The 17,034-nt window shown below is 41.1% G+C and overlaps 2 protein-coding genes across 5 annotated transcripts; one reads left to right on the top strand and one right to left on the bottom strand.

Moving 5' to 3' along the window:
* The first annotated feature begins 480 nt into the window (after positions 1–480).
* nms (neuromedin S) lies at positions 481–11,882 on the top strand. Of its 3 annotated transcripts, none has more exons than XM_066641338.1 (9): positions 481–517; positions 7,222–7,468; positions 8,117–8,163; positions 9,525–9,578; positions 9,687–9,713; positions 11,024–11,077; positions 11,163–11,228; positions 11,356–11,398; positions 11,750–11,882. In XM_066641338.1, exons 2-9 carry the CDS (start codon positions 7,366–7,368, stop codon positions 11,788–11,790), a joined length of 435 nt encoding a protein of 144 aa, XP_066497435.1. In that variant the 5' UTR covers positions 481–517; positions 7,222–7,365; the 3' UTR covers positions 11,791–11,882. The 3 variants fall into 3 exon arrangements, with proteins under 3 accessions (XP_066497435.1, XP_066497434.1, XP_066497436.1); XM_066641337.1 differs by having other exon boundaries at positions 485–517; positions 11,163–11,237; XM_066641339.1 differs by lacking the exon at positions 481–517 and having other exon boundaries at positions 11,163–11,237; positions 11,354–11,398; positions 11,750–11,844.
* A 217-nt stretch (positions 11,883–12,099) lies between these two features.
* Positions 12,100–15,503, bottom strand: pdcl3 (phosducin-like 3). Of its 2 annotated transcripts, none has more exons than XM_066686889.1 (6): positions 15,227–15,503; positions 14,364–14,481; positions 13,980–14,070; positions 13,692–13,835; positions 13,268–13,476; positions 12,100–12,843 (listed from the first exon to the last, which is right to left on the bottom strand). In XM_066686889.1, the coding sequence occupies exons 1-6, from the start codon at positions 15,230–15,232 to the stop codon at positions 12,698–12,700; spliced, it is 714 nt and encodes a 237-aa protein (XP_066542986.1). In that variant the 5' UTR covers positions 15,233–15,503; the 3' UTR covers positions 12,100–12,697. The 2 variants fall into 2 exon arrangements, with proteins under 2 accessions (XP_066542986.1, XP_066542987.1); XM_066686890.1 differs by lacking the exon at positions 15,227–15,503 and adding an exon at positions 15,006–15,144.
* Positions 15,504–17,034: the final 1,531 nt, after the last annotated feature.

Raw genomic sequence — 17,034 nt, forward strand, 5'->3', positions numbered from 1 at the left:
ATAATAAAAGTCTAAGACGTCTTCCTTTATGCAATGTCAAAGTAAATGTGTAAATGTATGTTTCTGAAAATATACGAAAATATTTTTTTGCAATGTCACAGACTTTAGATGTGGTTTAAAAATTATATTAAGTTTGTTGCTTATTCAGCGTCTGGTGTCACTGCTACACGGGGTCTCTGTGTTTTGGGTGGGATCTTCACCTCAGGTCACTGTCTGTGAGGAGTGTGGTTCTCCTCCCCGTATCTGAATGGGTTTCGTACCACGTTCCATATATGTTTGTAGGTGGAGTGGCTGTATGAAATTGTACACAGGTAGGTGTGTGTGGGTGGGGGCGGCACGGTGGCGCAGCCACACAACTCCAGGGACCTGGAGGTTGTGGGTTTGATTCCTGCTCTGGGTGACTGTCTGCGTGGGTTTCCTCCCACAGTCCAAAAACACACGTTGGTAGGTGGATTGGCGACTCAAGTGTGTGTGTGTGTGTGTTGCCCTGTGAAGGACTCACGCCTTGCACCCAATGGTGAGTGTGTGTGGTGCTTTCCTACCTTGCATCCAGTGATTCTGTGTAGGGTTCAAACGGCAATGTTCACAGTTTCAATATAAAACTCTGAGAATGTTTCCTCACCATTTGCTGCTCTGCAGTCAATTTGCACTGGAAACCGGTCTAATGTGTTTACAAAGCCCTAGTATTCGTAAATAGGTAAAAACAAAAACAAAGTGTCAAGTATGCTAGGCTTTCTATCTGCTCACGGCTGAGAAACAACATCAGGAGTTTTTTTAGAGAGCGTAGAGACTACAAACTCTGAAACTAATAGTTATTTTTGCAGTTTCAGATAAATTAAGGTGGAAATGTCTCCAAATTAAGGAGACATTTAAGTGCATTACCGAAAGTGCTACAAAACAAAATAACTCAAGTTACAAATGAGTTTCTGTTGTAATTCAAACAGTGAATAAAAACTTATAGAAAAGTTGAGCCATGAACAAATACCAGTCTTTTATTTCCTCAAAAAACATTCCACATTAAAAATCTTGGAACTGCAGTTGCCTACAATAATTGGCATCCCCTTTAAGGGTTTGTTCTTTCTTTGCTGTCTTAACAGACTTGCGTGTTGGAACATTGCTGTGAGGACTTGTTGGCAGTCACAAAAACATTAATGAGGTTAGTTGCTGATGATGGATAAACAGTTTTTGATTAAACACCACTCCAGCTCTTCCCAAGCTGCTGCATCACTCAAAACGACGTAGTTTCATAGCTTCGCAGACAAATACTGGACTCTTGTTGGCATGGTGAGATAGGCTTGTGAAGCCCAAGCAATGTGAAAATATGTGAATTCCGGATATTTTGGAACTGTATGGAACTGATGAAGTTTTAGGTACAATTTATGCAAAAATATAAAACATTCAAAAGGGTTCAGAAACTTTCAAACATCACTGTATGTACTGTACATAAAAAAAAAATAGCTTCACTGCATGACGAATGAGATCAAGGCGAACACTCAGGTATAGCACTTATAGGGACTCTATGGGGAACGTAATGAGCCCGAGGCTCATTACCTTCTTCACAACTTTGCCCCCGTTCTGAACCCAAGATGGATGGTACTGTGCACCTCTGTGAGGCAGGGGCTTATAGGTCATTATTTTTGGCCTCATGCTGTTTCTGATCGTGGCTGGAGAGTAGAAAAGCAAAAAAATCTGGACAGAACTGTCTCAATTAGCAGCTGGTAGTTTGAGTGGCTAATTAGCCATGTTTTCACTTTCTAAGCTCTGTGGATGAGTAGTGTTGGTGTTTTAACACCACAGTCACACTTGGTGTGCCAATTATCCTCTTTAATCTTTATATCTGTCCCTGCTCTAGTGTCTTCCCCCTATAAACTAGCAACTATTCTCGCCTGAACAGCAGAGATCAATAAGTCAAAGAATTATGTTCTTGCTAACAGTGGAATTTTTTCTTTGTTGTTTCAAATTCAGCCACAACGGTTGACTAGTGTGCGTTGTTCCCATGTGGATAATTATATTATATTATATTAAATTATATTATATTAGGACTGCGGCACGGTGGTGCAGCAGGTAGTGTCGCAGTCACACAGCTCCAGGGACCTGGAGGTCGTGGGTTCGATTCCCGCTCCGGGTGACTGTCTGTGAGGAGTGTGGTGTGTTCTCCCCGTGTACGTGTGGGTTTCCTCCGGGTGCTCTGGTTTCCCACAGTCCAAAAACACACATTGGTGAGTGATTGGCGACTCAAAAGTGTCCGTAGGTGTGAGTGTGTGTGTTGCCCTGTGAAGGACTGGCGCCCCCTCCAGGGTGTATTCCCACCTTGCACCCAATGATTCCAGGTAGGCTCTGGACCCACCGCAACCCTGAACTGGATAAGGGTTAAAGATAATGAATGAATGAATGTATATTAGAGCTGCACAGTGGCGCTGCAGGTAGTGTCTCTGTCACAGAGCTCCAGGGACTTAGAGGTTGTGTGTTCAAGCCTCGCTCCGGGTGACTGTCTGTGAGGAGTTTGGTGTGTTCTCCCTGTGTCCGCGTGGGTTTCCTCCAGGTGCTCCAATTTCTTTCCACGGTCCCACGTGTTGGTAGGTGGACTGATGACTGAAAAGTGTGAGTGTGTGAAGGACTGACGCCCCCTCCAGGGTGTATTCATGCCTTGCACCCAATGATTCCAGGTAGGCTCCGGACCCACCACGACCCTGAACCAGATAAGCAGTTACAGACAATGAATGAATGAATGTTATATTATAATCACCACTAACTTACAGTTTATTTAATATGAATATATAAATATAATATAAGAATAAAATTATTATTTATAGTACGCTTTTCAAGATGCTCAAATTCGCTTTACATACATAAAAAATAATCTGTGAAACCAATGTACACAAGAAAGTATATATGGCTATTAAATATATCTAAAAACAACAGTAGATCAAAAAAATAACAGGCTAAGCTTTGAAAATGAACAATATTAGCTCATATATTTAAAGCAGATTTGAAGAGGTGAGTTTTGAGGAGTGATTTAGAGATGGTCAGGTCGGTGCAGTCTTGGTTGTGTTGGGGAGAGAGTTCCAAAGGGAGAAGGAGTAGCTACAGAAAAGACTCTGTCCCCCCAGGTCAGGTGCTTAGTCCTAGGAGGTATGGACAGGAGTTTGGCATCACTGTTGCTCATGATTATTCTGATGTAGTGTACTCTATTCATGTGAAAATCGCATTCACATTCCAGCCAAGCCAGTTCAGTTGATACGTTTTTGGATTGGTTATCTGGCATATGTTTGTATAACATTGATTATTGAAAACATGGTGCATTACTATCATCATCTAAATAATCAGATGAGTGTTAAATGTGAATTATTCACCTGCAAAATTGTAATACATATAGTCTTCTATGATATGTTTTACATTTCTATAACATGAACACATTGTCAAACATTCCAGCTTGTTGGATCCGTGCATAAGTCATTGGTGAATAAGGAAACAGGTGAACCGTTATATACAGACGCTTAATGAGAAACACTGAGGAACAATTAGGAGCTGATTCTGGTTTCACCGCTGTGTTCGCTGACGTTGTTGGCTCTCATCACAGTGCCGTGTCCACTCCTGTCACTACTCTGACGCAGGTCCACCTTGTTACTGAGTTAAAGGAGTCCAGGTTTTTTCACATTTGAATTTTTAAACCCATATAAGGCCATTTATAGGCTCCTCATAAATGTGTTGTTTTAGTACTTCTATATTTTAGATATTTCTATTTTCTTGGTCACAAATAGTATGAATTATTGACTGTAATTATGATGTATGATGTAATTATAAATAAAAAGAAAAAAAACTCTTGCAACTTAATTTTTATTTAATTTTTTTATGTAAATTTATTTAACTTTGAATGTAATTTACAAAACAACTGTGGAAATGATTCCATTGTGAAGTTTTGGACAGAAACTTAAAATTCTCATGGGACAGTTATATAATTATTTGTGATAAATGTATAAATGAAGGTGTGTAGATACAGACAAGCCACTACAGAAGCTGGAAAAGAAGGCCTCGTCTATTAGAAGAGAAAAAAAACTGGTGTATAATCTGGAACAACCAAAAATGTTTATTAACATATACACAAGTATTAGTGGGGCGGCACGGTGGTGCAGCAGGTAGCGTCGCAGTCACATGGCTCCAGGGGCCTGGAGGTGGTGGGTTCGATTCCCGCTCCAGGTCACTGTCTGTGAGGAGTTGGTGTGTTCTCCCCGTGTCTGAGACCAAAAAACCACACGTTGGTAGGTGGATTGGTGACTCAAAAAGTGTCCGTAGGTGTGAGTGAATGTGTGTGTGTGTGTCTGTGTTGCCCTGTGAAGGACTGGCGCCCCCTCCAGGGTGTATTCCCGCCTTGCGCCCAATGATTCCAGGTGGGCTCTGGACCCACCACGACCCTGAACTGGATAAGTGGTTACAGATAATTAATGAATGAATGAACAATACACAATACTTGTGTATTAGTTAAGTGTTAACATGCCATTACAAACCCCATAGGGATGCTAGAATTAACATCAGTTTTGTTACTCATTTTTCCAATAGAGCCACTGTTACCACTGCAACAAATTACTCCTTATTTTTGGGGCAGATATTTGTTGGATCAGTCTTGAATGATCCAATGCTTGCTTCTATTCTTTTGATCTGTATTGTATTAGTATTTTTACACTATGTATACAGCACTGCATAATGCCAGCTATTTTCCAGACAGTTTTTATTGTGGGCAGCAGTAGATCACCTCCCATTGGCAGTAATTTCCTAGAACCTCCACTGCTGAGTCTCACTTCCCAGTGGAGGACCTACGCTGGATTCCGATCAGTAAGATGACACCGTCGAGCGGTGCCCAGTGGTCTCAGAACACAGCTCACACCGGGCTGAATTAAAACACTTGTCAAGCTTCACAGCTCCACTGGTGACTCCCAGCATCTGAGCTGGCTGTTGATTGGCCTGTTGGGCACACGTTGGCGTCTGGCGATGCTGTTGTTTCCCGCTATGTGACGAAACCAAGAAGAACATTTGTGCTCATTTGTGCTTTTTGGGCCGTTTGTGTCATTTTGGCAGAAAAAGGGTGCTGGAAATGTCTGAAGGGCTCTTCATACACACTCATGAAATGCCCCAATTGTGGTGCTTAATAGCCATCATCATCATACTGAAATTGGCAATCTTTTTCCTTTCCTGACTTCTCTTTCTCTCTCTCTCTTTCTGTCTGTTTTGACGTCTTCTACCACAAGTAAAAATATACCACAATAACATATTTGAATAACAGCCTGAGGAAGGCTGATGATAATTGACCAAGCTGATTGCTCTCGAAACATGGCCAAGTTAAAATGATGTCCGTATGGCTGTGGTCATCTCAGTCCATTTCTGAATGGCATGCAGAGTTAAAGACTTACTTGGGACTCTCCACCTTAAGAAATAGATATAATCCATCTTATTAAAACAATGCTTTAGCCACAGTCCTTCACATTTCATTCCACTATCTTCAGAGTCTCTGAGTTGAGCCTTGATTTGAATTAAAAAGCTGTGTGTTATCTACCTAAAGGGTCATGGTGGGTTTGGAGTTGCACCATTGCATACAAGACCATCACAGGGCATTCTACCTATGATTCTTCTAATCTTATTACAGATACATAATACATGTGCTTACTAATGACCCTAATAGTTTTGTATGCAAAGGCTTTACCACAAATCATGAAGAGTGAATATTAAATCTATTATTCCAAAGAGATAATGTTAATGGTGTCAGCTGCACAAAACCCAGCAATTAGATCAAACATGTTTGTAATTTCCCTCAAGTCCATCCCATGCCCTCATCCATTGTGATTCCCAGAACGTACAGGAAGAACTGAAATGTGTGTGAAGTGTGTAAAAGTGTTTTGGTAACTGTCTGATGAATCAAAACCTGATCAATAAGCAAACCACCAAACATGACACTTCAGCAATACACTTCATTTATTGTACACAGCTCATGCAGCTCGTGCCCAGCACCTATTTTTAATCGATGCTGGTTATTAACCTTGTATATCTCCTTTTTACACACACACGCACACACACACACACACACACATGAGAGCATACACAGAGGGATGAAAAACGGTGAGGAGAAATGGCCAAGGCTATTAAGAGTAAAGAGACATTTGGGGTGAGCTATCCAAAGGCTGTTTAGAAAAAAACAGGACAATCTGTTTGCTTATGTAATGTGTAATATGGGGCCTCTGAAATAAAATCAATTTCCCACTCCTGATGAAGTCAGGTCCTTTCCAGCTCAAAACAAAAAAAAACCTTGTCTCCTGCAGGTGACCATGATTTGCTTTCACACTTTTTAACAGCCTTGGTGTGGGTGCAGTTACTGTCTAACCCGCTCCACCGAGTCACCTACTGTGGGTTGAACTCTGAGCATTTTTTGGCACAGATTGAATATTCACAGCCTTCTAAAATGCACTGCAGGTCCAACATCTTATGTAGCTTATATAAAAAAAAGCACTAAGTAACAGAATGGGATTCTCTGAAACAGCCACACATGAGCCTAAGATCACCATGCCTAGTGCAAATTGTCGCCTAGAGTAAATAAAGCCTTCAGCATTTGGCTCTGTAGCAAATTAACTACATCCTCTGAGGGCTGGATCCATCCAGTGCTTTAGGGGCAAGCTGGAGTGCCAGAACTACTCATCCACCATCAGCACCTGACCTCGGTGATGATTATCCAGTTGCCTTTAGATCATTAGCTCCTCAAAAAAGCCATGTTCTAATGTTTAGTAAAATCAAGGCTTTTACTAGAACAAACTCCCTGTTAATACCCTTCATTTCATAAGAAAAGTTGGATGAGCACTAAAATCTGGACAAATTGTTTATATCCACAAAGCTTTTTCATAGCAGTATCATACTTGCATATATGTCTGGGTACCTAACTTTCCCCAGCTGACCTGTTTGTCCATATGTGTGGGGATGAACTTGATTACGTACCAGTGACACCACTGGGGTCTCAGAGGGCCCCTGAAGTACACTGTTAACTGTGCGTAATCACAACTAATGCACCACCAGAAACGAGCAGGAAACTCGATAGTCAAACCACACACTCGTCAAACCACGTTAACTCAAGACTAACCAAATCTCCCATCCGGTGTTATTATTCGATATTAAACGTCCTACATTCATAAGCCGTTAAAATGCGTAAATAAAACACTAGTCCTTTTTATTGTTTTTCCTCAGAGAAATGACGCTCTGCTCGCCTCAGGTTTGAGCGAGAAACGGTTGACAGAGGGCGGGTTTATGATAACGAGCCACCGCTGATTGGTCCAGGGCGGCCTCTCTCGATAATGATTGGTCCTCTCAGGCGCGAGCCCGTGCATTTTTATGAGGGTGAGTTTCGCGGGCTTGTCGCGCGCCGCTGTGAGCAGAGAAATGAGCTTCATCCTGTACCTGCTGCTGTGGGGCTTCAGCGGCGTCCACACTGCTGGTAGGTAACAAAACAACTTTTTATCATATTAAACCTCACTTTGTGGCGATGATTTTAAAAGTTAATATTTCTCTATGTGTTTTTACTAATATTTTACCTCAGTTTTCAACTTCAGGGCTATTCCATGTTGATCACTTCTAGAATGAATTCTCCCCTCAACACAGGGATTTTAAATTCGAATTTTCTATGTATGATATTTTTTGTACATATAACATTTCTTTTCGACTTTAACTTTTTCACTGTTTACTGTTTTTCTCTTTTTTACTTGCCAATTATTAATAATTTTGATTATACCCATATGACTCCTCAGCACCCTGGAAATGATGTGATTTAAGTACAAATCAGAGGTTATCTGTCTGTGATTTTTGTTAACAAATAACATTTTATCTGCACTATTTGCACTATTTTGGAACAGATTTGATGGTAGTCATGAAAGTTAGATTAAAGTAATATACATAACAGTTAAAACAGTTGAGTTTTTTATGCAAATCAGAAGGCAGCTGAAATTTTTGTTATTTATTATTTAACATTCTACCTCAGATTATAAACTGAACTGTTTATCACTATCACTAACTGTTTCAGTCTGATGATAGTAATGTGAATTGTAAAATATAAAAATTATAGCACACTATTTCTTTTTGTTGTCAGAAACGTATCCAATAACAGACTGTGAGGACTATGGAGATTATTCACAGGTAAGTCTTTAAAATGTGCCATTTTCCAAAAACACTCTAATTTCTTTTTATTTCTAAGCATGCTTCACCATGTTTTACATCACCATTTTGTCTTTTTCTTAATCTTTTTTTTCAGTTTTCAGACATGCTGCATAATTCTGCCTGTGAGCTTTAAACCAATTGATGGTGGGAGTTTGAGTGTGAAAAGTTTAATTGTCGAGATTTCTTTCCAATAGTCCTGAATACAATCAGGTGTCTTCATGTCTCCAACACAAATCCAGTAGTTTATAGCTTCTCCATCACTGCCGGTGACTGCCTTTATGCATTTGAAGAGTTTTGTGATGATGGAAAAGGCTGCTGGCATTCACCAAAACCATCTCTGACACTTCCTAGAAAGAAGCATTTAACATCAAATCAAACTCTCCACGGATTTTACATTTTAACTACAGAAAGGCAGCAGAATTCACATTTAATGAGAGAGTCTTAAGTTGTGGAGAACATAGACCCTCAAATTTTGGTGTCTGTGTGTCCAAGCCTTTTTTTCTCTATTTGGGAAATTAGTGACTGGAGTTAACCAACATCAGAAATTAGTCTAGGATTCTTTATCTCTCACTCTTGTCTCTCTCTTTCTCTCCCTCTCTCTCTCTCGCTCTCTCTCTCTCTCTCTCTCTCTCTCTCTCTCTCTCTCTCACACACACACACAGACACGCACACACACACACCTGTGTGAATCAAACTATATAAAGGTCTTGCTTCTGCAGTTGTAAGTGAAGGTGTGAATATGTCATGATGTTGTGTCATGCTTTAACTACGCCCTGCTGGCACCAGCCTTAATCACAACTTACGCCTTTCCTTTCCACTCGACCTCTGACTTGATATCTTGAGATTTAGATACCTGTCATATTTATAATAGGATCACATTTCTTAGCTAAGGTCCTTACGTATATTTCATCTTTAGATTAGGGTTCAGTTTTGTGACATTTGTAGTCAGAGTTTGTGACAGTTTTTTTCACAAGGTATTTTTATGGTATTTCCCTTTATTATTGTTATTTGTGTTTTGTTGTGCAATTATTTTGTTTTCCGCATTTAACCAATCTTAACACACTAGTGCACTAGGGCCTGTGAACACATCCCAGGAGCCCGGGGAGCATTTGGCAGTTCAGTGCCTTGCTCACTTCAGCCATTTATGTTCCTGCTGGTCCTGGTGATTGAATCGGTGACTTCTGGTTCCAAACCTGTTCTTGGAAATAGAACTAGAACTAGAAGTCCAGAATCTTCCAAGAGAAACAGTCTGAATAGCAGAGTAACATCAGTTCAGTTCAAATTTAATGTCATTAATATCTCTCTCTCTCTCTCTCTCTCTCTCTCTCTCTCTCGTGCAGGGTTCTGCTGTACAGAGCACTCTGTGTGGCCTCATGTGGCGGGACCAGAACAAGGTGTAGAAGAAGTGTGCCATATTTGTTTGTGTTACTGTTTGTAAATAATCACAGATGTGAATGTTGTAAGGATCTAATGCTGTATATATGTGCACTTACATTTCTCAGGAGCAGATCCAGAATGTTTTCAAACGGGTAAGTCTCCTGTCGTGGCCTTCATCTACAGTCTTAAAAGAGATGGTTCTTCAGTATCGTGGCTACATTTACCCTTTTTTTCAAAACACTTTTCATCTATCAGTAGAACGCAGTCATTTAAATGAACATTACATAAGATTTGGAGTTTTTGCTCCTGGGTCTCCCCCTAGTGTAATTTATTTTTACAGTATGTAAAAATGTACCCTCCCCCAAAACTTACATAGTGCAGTTTCTGTAGTGCTGAGCCCAGAGTAGCAATGGCAGAGGAGAATTAATTCTCCTAATTACAGGTCGGTGAATCATCAAATTCATTCATTCATTATCTGTAACCGCAGACAACACACACACATTCACTCACACACTCTATGGACACCTACGGACACTTTTGAGTCGCCAATCCACTTACCAACGTGTGTTTTTGGACTGTGGGAGGAAACTGGAGCACCCGGAGGAAACCCACAGGGAGAACACAACAAACTCTTCACAGGACAGTCACCCGGAGGAAACCCACACAGAAACATGGAGAACACACCATGCTCCTCACAGACTTTCACCCGGAGGAAACCCACGCAGACACAGAGAGAACACACCACACTCCTCACAGACAGTCACCCGGAGGAAACCCACGCGGACACAGGGAGAACACCACACTCCTCACAGACAGTCACCTGGAGGAAACCCACGCAGACACAGGGAAAACACACCACACTCCTCACAGACAGTCACCCGGAGGAAACCCACGCAGACACAGGGAGAACACCACACTCCTCACAGACAGTCACCCGGAGGAAACCCACTCAGACACAGGGAGAACACCACACTCCTCACAGACAGTCACCCGGAGGAAACCCACGCAGACACAGGGAAAACACACCACACTCCTCACAGACAGTCACCCGGAGGAAACCCACGCAGACACAGGGAGAACACACCAAACTCCTCACAGGACAGTCACCCGGAGGAAACCCACACAGACACAGAGAACACACCATACTCCTCACAGACAGTTACCCGGAGGAAACACGCAGACACAGAAAGAACACATCACACTCCTCACAGACAGTCACCCGGAGCGGGAATCGAACCCACATTCTCCAGGCCCCTTGAGCTGTGTGACTATTATTATTTTGTGCTCCTTTAATAATGCAAATGGTTCTTTGAGTGTTTATGGTGCAATGCAAAATATTTTTTCTTGAAAGAAGCACCCTAGAAGAACCATCTTTTTTAAAAGTTTATCACACATTTTAAAAGTCATTGATACAGTGTGTGAATGAAACTAATTTATTCAAATTCTTGTCTTTTATTTTCAGTTTTTGTTTCACTACTCCAAAGCACAGAATTCAGTCGGCTCTGTTGAGAGAGCGGTAACAACTTTATTTATTTACCACTGAATTTTCATATGAAATGCTGCTTATTTGAGCTGTTTTAAACGTGTCCATTTTTGTCCAGTCTCACTCTGTCCACCCTCTGATGCGCCTCTCCCCTAAATTTGCCCAGCGCAGGAAGAAACAGCAGGTGCCTTCAGTAAGACTCATGTTTTATCTAAAATAGGGAATCATGGGGTGAACATTTAAAAATTCACATGAAAAATGACTGATCCTTGGTGAAAGATTCTTGGAGTGACACTGTCTTTCTCTTAGAGAAGCTGAAGACTGCTTGTGGTCGTTCTGAAAGGTTTGTGCGAGGTAGGTACTGTTACACCGTCAACTGTATGAACATACACACACATTACATGACCATGACTTAGCCTTACCTTATCCGTACAGGGTTCTAGCCTGACACTAACCTTCACCTAATTCTAACATTTCTTCACCTAAAGTGTGTGTAAACACATTTTTGTGCCCATAATATGAAATGATACAAACAGTACATACAAGGAAAACTCCTCTTTGTCTCGTGATTCTTTTTCAAGGCATGAAGCACCTGTTTTACTGACACCTAGTGGCTTGGAGGTCCCAGTGATCCAGTGCTGAACCTGTTTTAAATGATATACACTGATACACTGTCTTTAAACTTGTTTCTCTGCCTCTGTGCAGATGTTCTCTGTTCTTTATTGGGCTGCTCAGAGGAACCCTAACATCTGGAGCTGGATTTGGACTGGTTTGGAGGCAAAAAAAAAAAGATCTGCCAAATGTTTTGTACTGTAATTCACACTCAGTTCTGTAAATAAATGTAATCTCATGAGTGTGTGTGTGTGTGTGGTGTGCAGTGAATGGCATGAGATGTAACCTTCGTGTACCAGTGCGTCCTGTGAATGAAAAACCTAGACATGACCCCCACACACACACCATATGATAAATGACCTGATGAGTTCAGAAGTAGAAAGCAAGACACAACACACCAGAGGTAGCCAAATAGTCATACGTCAAAAGGGTTTTTATGAAAATGTCAATGACAACATTTATATAAAACCATTTAGGCAAAGATGATCATGTTTAATTACATACACAAGCCATAATATTATATTAATATGGTAACTCTGTAAAGGGTAGATTTATAAAAACCTGGTGTCACTGGAGTTGGTGCAGGGTACAGTGCCATTCTTCAGTTTGACCACTTTCCCAAATGTGGCAATGATGATAGAAACATGGGACATACAAACTTTCTGCAGTCAGTCATTTTCTCCAGTGATTCTTTTTTCATGATATGAAACAGTGTACTGACACCTACTGGCCTGAATGTATCAGGTTGTGTACTCAAAATTCGAATATGGCCGTCCCAGAGTTTTGGGGGGGACATACACAGGATCGTTCAGGGACAATAAAACAACTTAATTCACTTTATTTAAAAATAATCACATTTTAGTGATAAACCGACGAATTGCTATTTCAACATCTTACACTCTTCTGTAGCAGCTGCGCAGTTGAGGAACATTTTGGAGCATCTGACTCCTTGAAAAATCCTTGGCACCATCTGAAACGCATTTGTCTGAGTCCTGTTCTGATTCTCTCGTGCCTGCGCCCAGTTCTCAGGTCTCTGAACTTTCAGTCCTCATCAGATTCGTCGCTGTCCCGACGACTCGGCATCGAGCAGCGGATGGATGTCAGCAGCTGGTCCTGAATCTGTTTCTTTGGGTTTTCCTCCAAGTCTGTTTTCACCGCGCCACTTTCTGCCAGACGCCACTCGAGCTCTGATGAAGCACAAAAACAGAGGATTAATACCACAGTAAACACAGGGACGGTTAGAGGCTCCTGTAGACGGTAGAAACATCAGCTTAGGCTTCATAGCATCAGATTTAAGGAAAGAAAACAACCCAGGTCTACAGTAAATGAATTTAAGATACAGAAGGAACCGTTTAAAACTATGGGCTCATTATTTTCACTGTGGTTTAAATTAAACATAACTGCCAGAAAATATTCACTGTCAATTGTCATTTATTATAAGACAATACGAGTTGAAAGGTTGCAGTAAATTAAAAAAAGACTGCAACTTACCCCATCCTTAAAATTTGGACAGTTTTATTATGGCGCAGTGTTACAGACAGAACTTTAACAAAAATGAATTCCTGGACTCTCCTCCAAAACCAAACCACAGTATAAACCCTCCTCACACACCGTCACACTTGAGATTCATTCCCCCGAAGACGAGGGGCCCGATGAACTGGGCCTTCATCTCCCCCTGGTAGTAAACGAAGATGGTGGGCAGGTTCCGGTCGGGGTAGTTTGGGATGCAGGTCGTGGAGATGGACTTCAGGAACTTCGTCTGAGGAAATTTTCGGGCCAGTTCTGACAGGTGCTGGTTTATCAGTGTGCACAGTGGAATTCTGTGAAAACAGAAAGGATAATTAACAAATTAAATCCTCACAACAATGAGGGAAGAGACAAGAGGAACACACTCCTGATTAATGCCTTTTAGTTCAGTAGAGTGGATGTCTACAAAGATTTGGCCACATAACCTTACAATATGTAGAACGAACTGCAGTCTACATTCTGAATACAGTTCTCTCTCTCTCACACACACACACTCTCTCTCTCTTACCCAGGTTTATAGAGGTGGAGTATGACCCAGATGCCGTCTCCAGCTTTGTTCACTTCCTGAATGTAATCCTGACCCGAAATCTCATTCACTTCTCCAAACACATTCTTTATTTGGTTAGCTTTCCACTCCGCGAGCCTCTTCTGCCTGAGAGACAAAGCAAGACTTTAATAAACCTCCACAGGACTCTCCAAAATGTTAGTGTGAAAAAACTGCTGTATTTCAGGAGAACAACAAAACTTTCATAGCATTAAAATGGACATATTATGTAGACAGACATCACAGACTCACCTGTACATCTCAATGGCAGCTTCATCCTCCTCACTGAACTCATCCTCATTCTCCTCCAGCTCCACCAGGGTCATATCCTCGTACGTCTTCACTAGAGAGACACAGCACAACTCCACATCACTCAGGGACAACACAGACTACATCAAAGAACACCACCACACTTCTCACTTCTCGCCCACTCCTGGCATCGAGCATGGTGACCTCTGACTCATTTGCAGCTGCTCCAGAGTGCCCCATTCTATTGGTTATTTGTATGGAGATTGCAAAAAACTGTGTAAATGACTATCTTCAGTGAGAGCACACTAAAGCAGCTGAATTCTTTCACTAAAATAGGAGTCAAAAAACATTACGAAGTATAAAACAGAATCCCCTAAAGAATCTTACCGATGGACTGTTGCTGAATAATCTGCTCTTCTTCCTCATCCTCCTTTGGCGTCTCCTTGGGAGGAAGGATGCCCTTCTTTCGGAGAATATCATTCCACTCTGTGTCTTCGTTTGGGTCCTACGATCAGAATGAGTCTAGTAAACATTCACGTCCAAGTCCAAATGTAGTCAATCCACCAAAGACCGGTTTTACACTGAAATAACAATGCTAATGTTGCTAACAATGAATAGTGATGTCACTCTAAATCTTCATGGGCTGACAATCCTGTCAACTCAGGTGGAGCTTTCCAGCTGCAAGTGAGCAGTGGAGATAGAGGCATAATTGCATTTTCACAGATTTACACATACTGAATGAAGCATTTAGGGACTTTTATCTTGGAAAAAACCTTCTCCATCTGTAACTCTGAACAGAGACGAGGTATTAGGGGTTTAATTAACGACTAGAGGGTACACTGAATGGATGGCTTTAGTTTTCAGTCCTTATTAACGTTACCAGTACGGTAATGTGTGTCTATACTACACAATAGAATACCGTAAAACATAGTAAAGCACAACAGAAACGATATACTGCAGAGTAGGCGTGACACTCGTAGAAATTAAAGCAAATGAACAAAAAGCAACCACATCATCGGTAAGAATTACCTTTCAATTTTGAGTAAGATGTTAGAAATGATATATATTTAGTGTTAATATATTCTGAAATGGTCACAACTCCGTAAACGCTTCCCAAAATAACCACTCAACATATGCGTCAATTTCAACCCCAAAATGAATGTAAAACCAATCCATGCCGCTAACTTCATCACTAATTAAAATAACTGACAAACATCTTAAGCAAAATAAATTGATATTTTAAGACAAACCTGCATTATTCCGTGTGTTTTATTGAGACCTTCCCAGTTCAGATTCCTCTGTCAGAGACCAGAGCAGAAGGAGCGCCCCTTAATTCCGTCCGACTGGAAACAAATTCGAAACTAATTCTTCGCTTGTTGGATCTAATTCAGAAAATAATACACGGCTGTTCGTTTTATATAAAGTTTAAAATGCTAGGATAAATGGTAAAATAAAGCGGTGTGTGCCTTGGTAATAATTAACCACTGAAAGATAGAGTAGATATGACTCAGTGACCGTAATATGTGTGACACAGGTTCACTATGACCATATAAGGTAATGGAATGTACCATGTGGTGGGTTATGGTGGGGTGGGGGTATTTTGGGGTAATACTGAGGCCTCATGTTGGTGGTGGGGGGCATTTGTGCCATGTGTCCCAGTCCCAGCCCCTGCTGTCACTCAGGTCTGATTTGGGGATGCACTGATATGGGAATTCAATACTAATGCCAATATCCAATATGTCTCACTGACATCACTTAAAAAAGATTTCAATAATTTGTAGGAACAAGATATTTAACATGTTGCCAACACTTAAGTGTATATTAAAAATATAACTATATATTTAAATATGCAGTTTACCTTTTATTTTATACCTTTTGCATGCTTGTTATGTTTTTTTTTTCCATTAAACTTTATTAAGTTTATTAAACTTTATTTAGCTGTCAACACACACTTACTCGTGATATAGTCACATATATAGGAGACTGCAATTTGTGACATAGTCATATATTTTCGACTTTTTATGCAACAATATCACAATTATAAGTGTATGAGTAATTAACATACAAACACTATGCGACAGTAACACGAAAACTCTTCCTCATTACAGGTGTCATTATAAAAAAAAATACTGAAAAAGTAACAGAAAATAACAGAAAAAGGCATAATGCAAATTACATAAGAGTGGTTGGGGGCGGCACGGTGGCGCAGCAGGTAGCGTCACACAGCTCCAGGGACCTGAAGGTTGTGGGTTCAAATCCCACTCCGGGTGACTGTCTGTGAGGAGTTGGTGTGTTCTCCCCGTGGCCGCGTGGGTTTCCTCCAGGTGCTCCGGTTTCCTCCCACAGTCCAAAAACACACGTTGGTAGGTGGATTGGCGACTCAAAAGTGTCTATAGGTGTGAGTGAATGTGTGTGTGTGTCTGTGTTGCCCTGTGAAGGACTGGCGGCCCCTCCAGGGTGTATTCCCGCCTTGCAATGATTCCAGGTAGGCTCTGGAGCCACCGCAACCCTGAATTGGATAAGGGTTACAGATAATGAATGAATAACAGAGGTTGTTATTCCAATAAAGGCATAAAGTTTTTTATTATAATATTTCATCTAAGCAATGCTTATTATTGGTGTCCTACTTTAGCTTTAACTCTAACAACAACATTTCTTTCACTTAACGTTATTTTGACTAATTTTCAAAAGGTTAATACTGAAAAGGACATTTCTCTAACCATTATTTGCTTTGATATTTTAGCAAATAATGAATTAGAAGGCTCATCTCCCCCCTCCAATTCTCACCACTTTCTACAGAGGAGTCATCGAGAGCATCATGACCAGCTGCATCACTGTCTGGTTTGGAAACTGCACTGTGGCAGATCGCAAGTCCCTCCAGTGGATCGTGAGGACAGCTGAGAAGATTATCGGTGTGTCTCTTCCCTCCATCACAGACATCTACACCACTCGCTGCACCCGCAAAGCACTCAGCATTGTGGGAGATCACACACACCCTTCACACACGCTCTTCAGAAGTGTGAAGAGTGAACTGAAGACTGAAGAAGCACACACACAC

The sequence above is a fragment of the Hoplias malabaricus genome, chromosome 12 (assembly GCF_029633855.1).
Source record: "Hoplias malabaricus isolate fHopMal1 chromosome 12, fHopMal1.hap1, whole genome shotgun sequence".
Classification (NCBI taxonomy): Eukaryota; Metazoa; Chordata; class Actinopteri; order Characiformes; family Erythrinidae; genus Hoplias; species Hoplias malabaricus.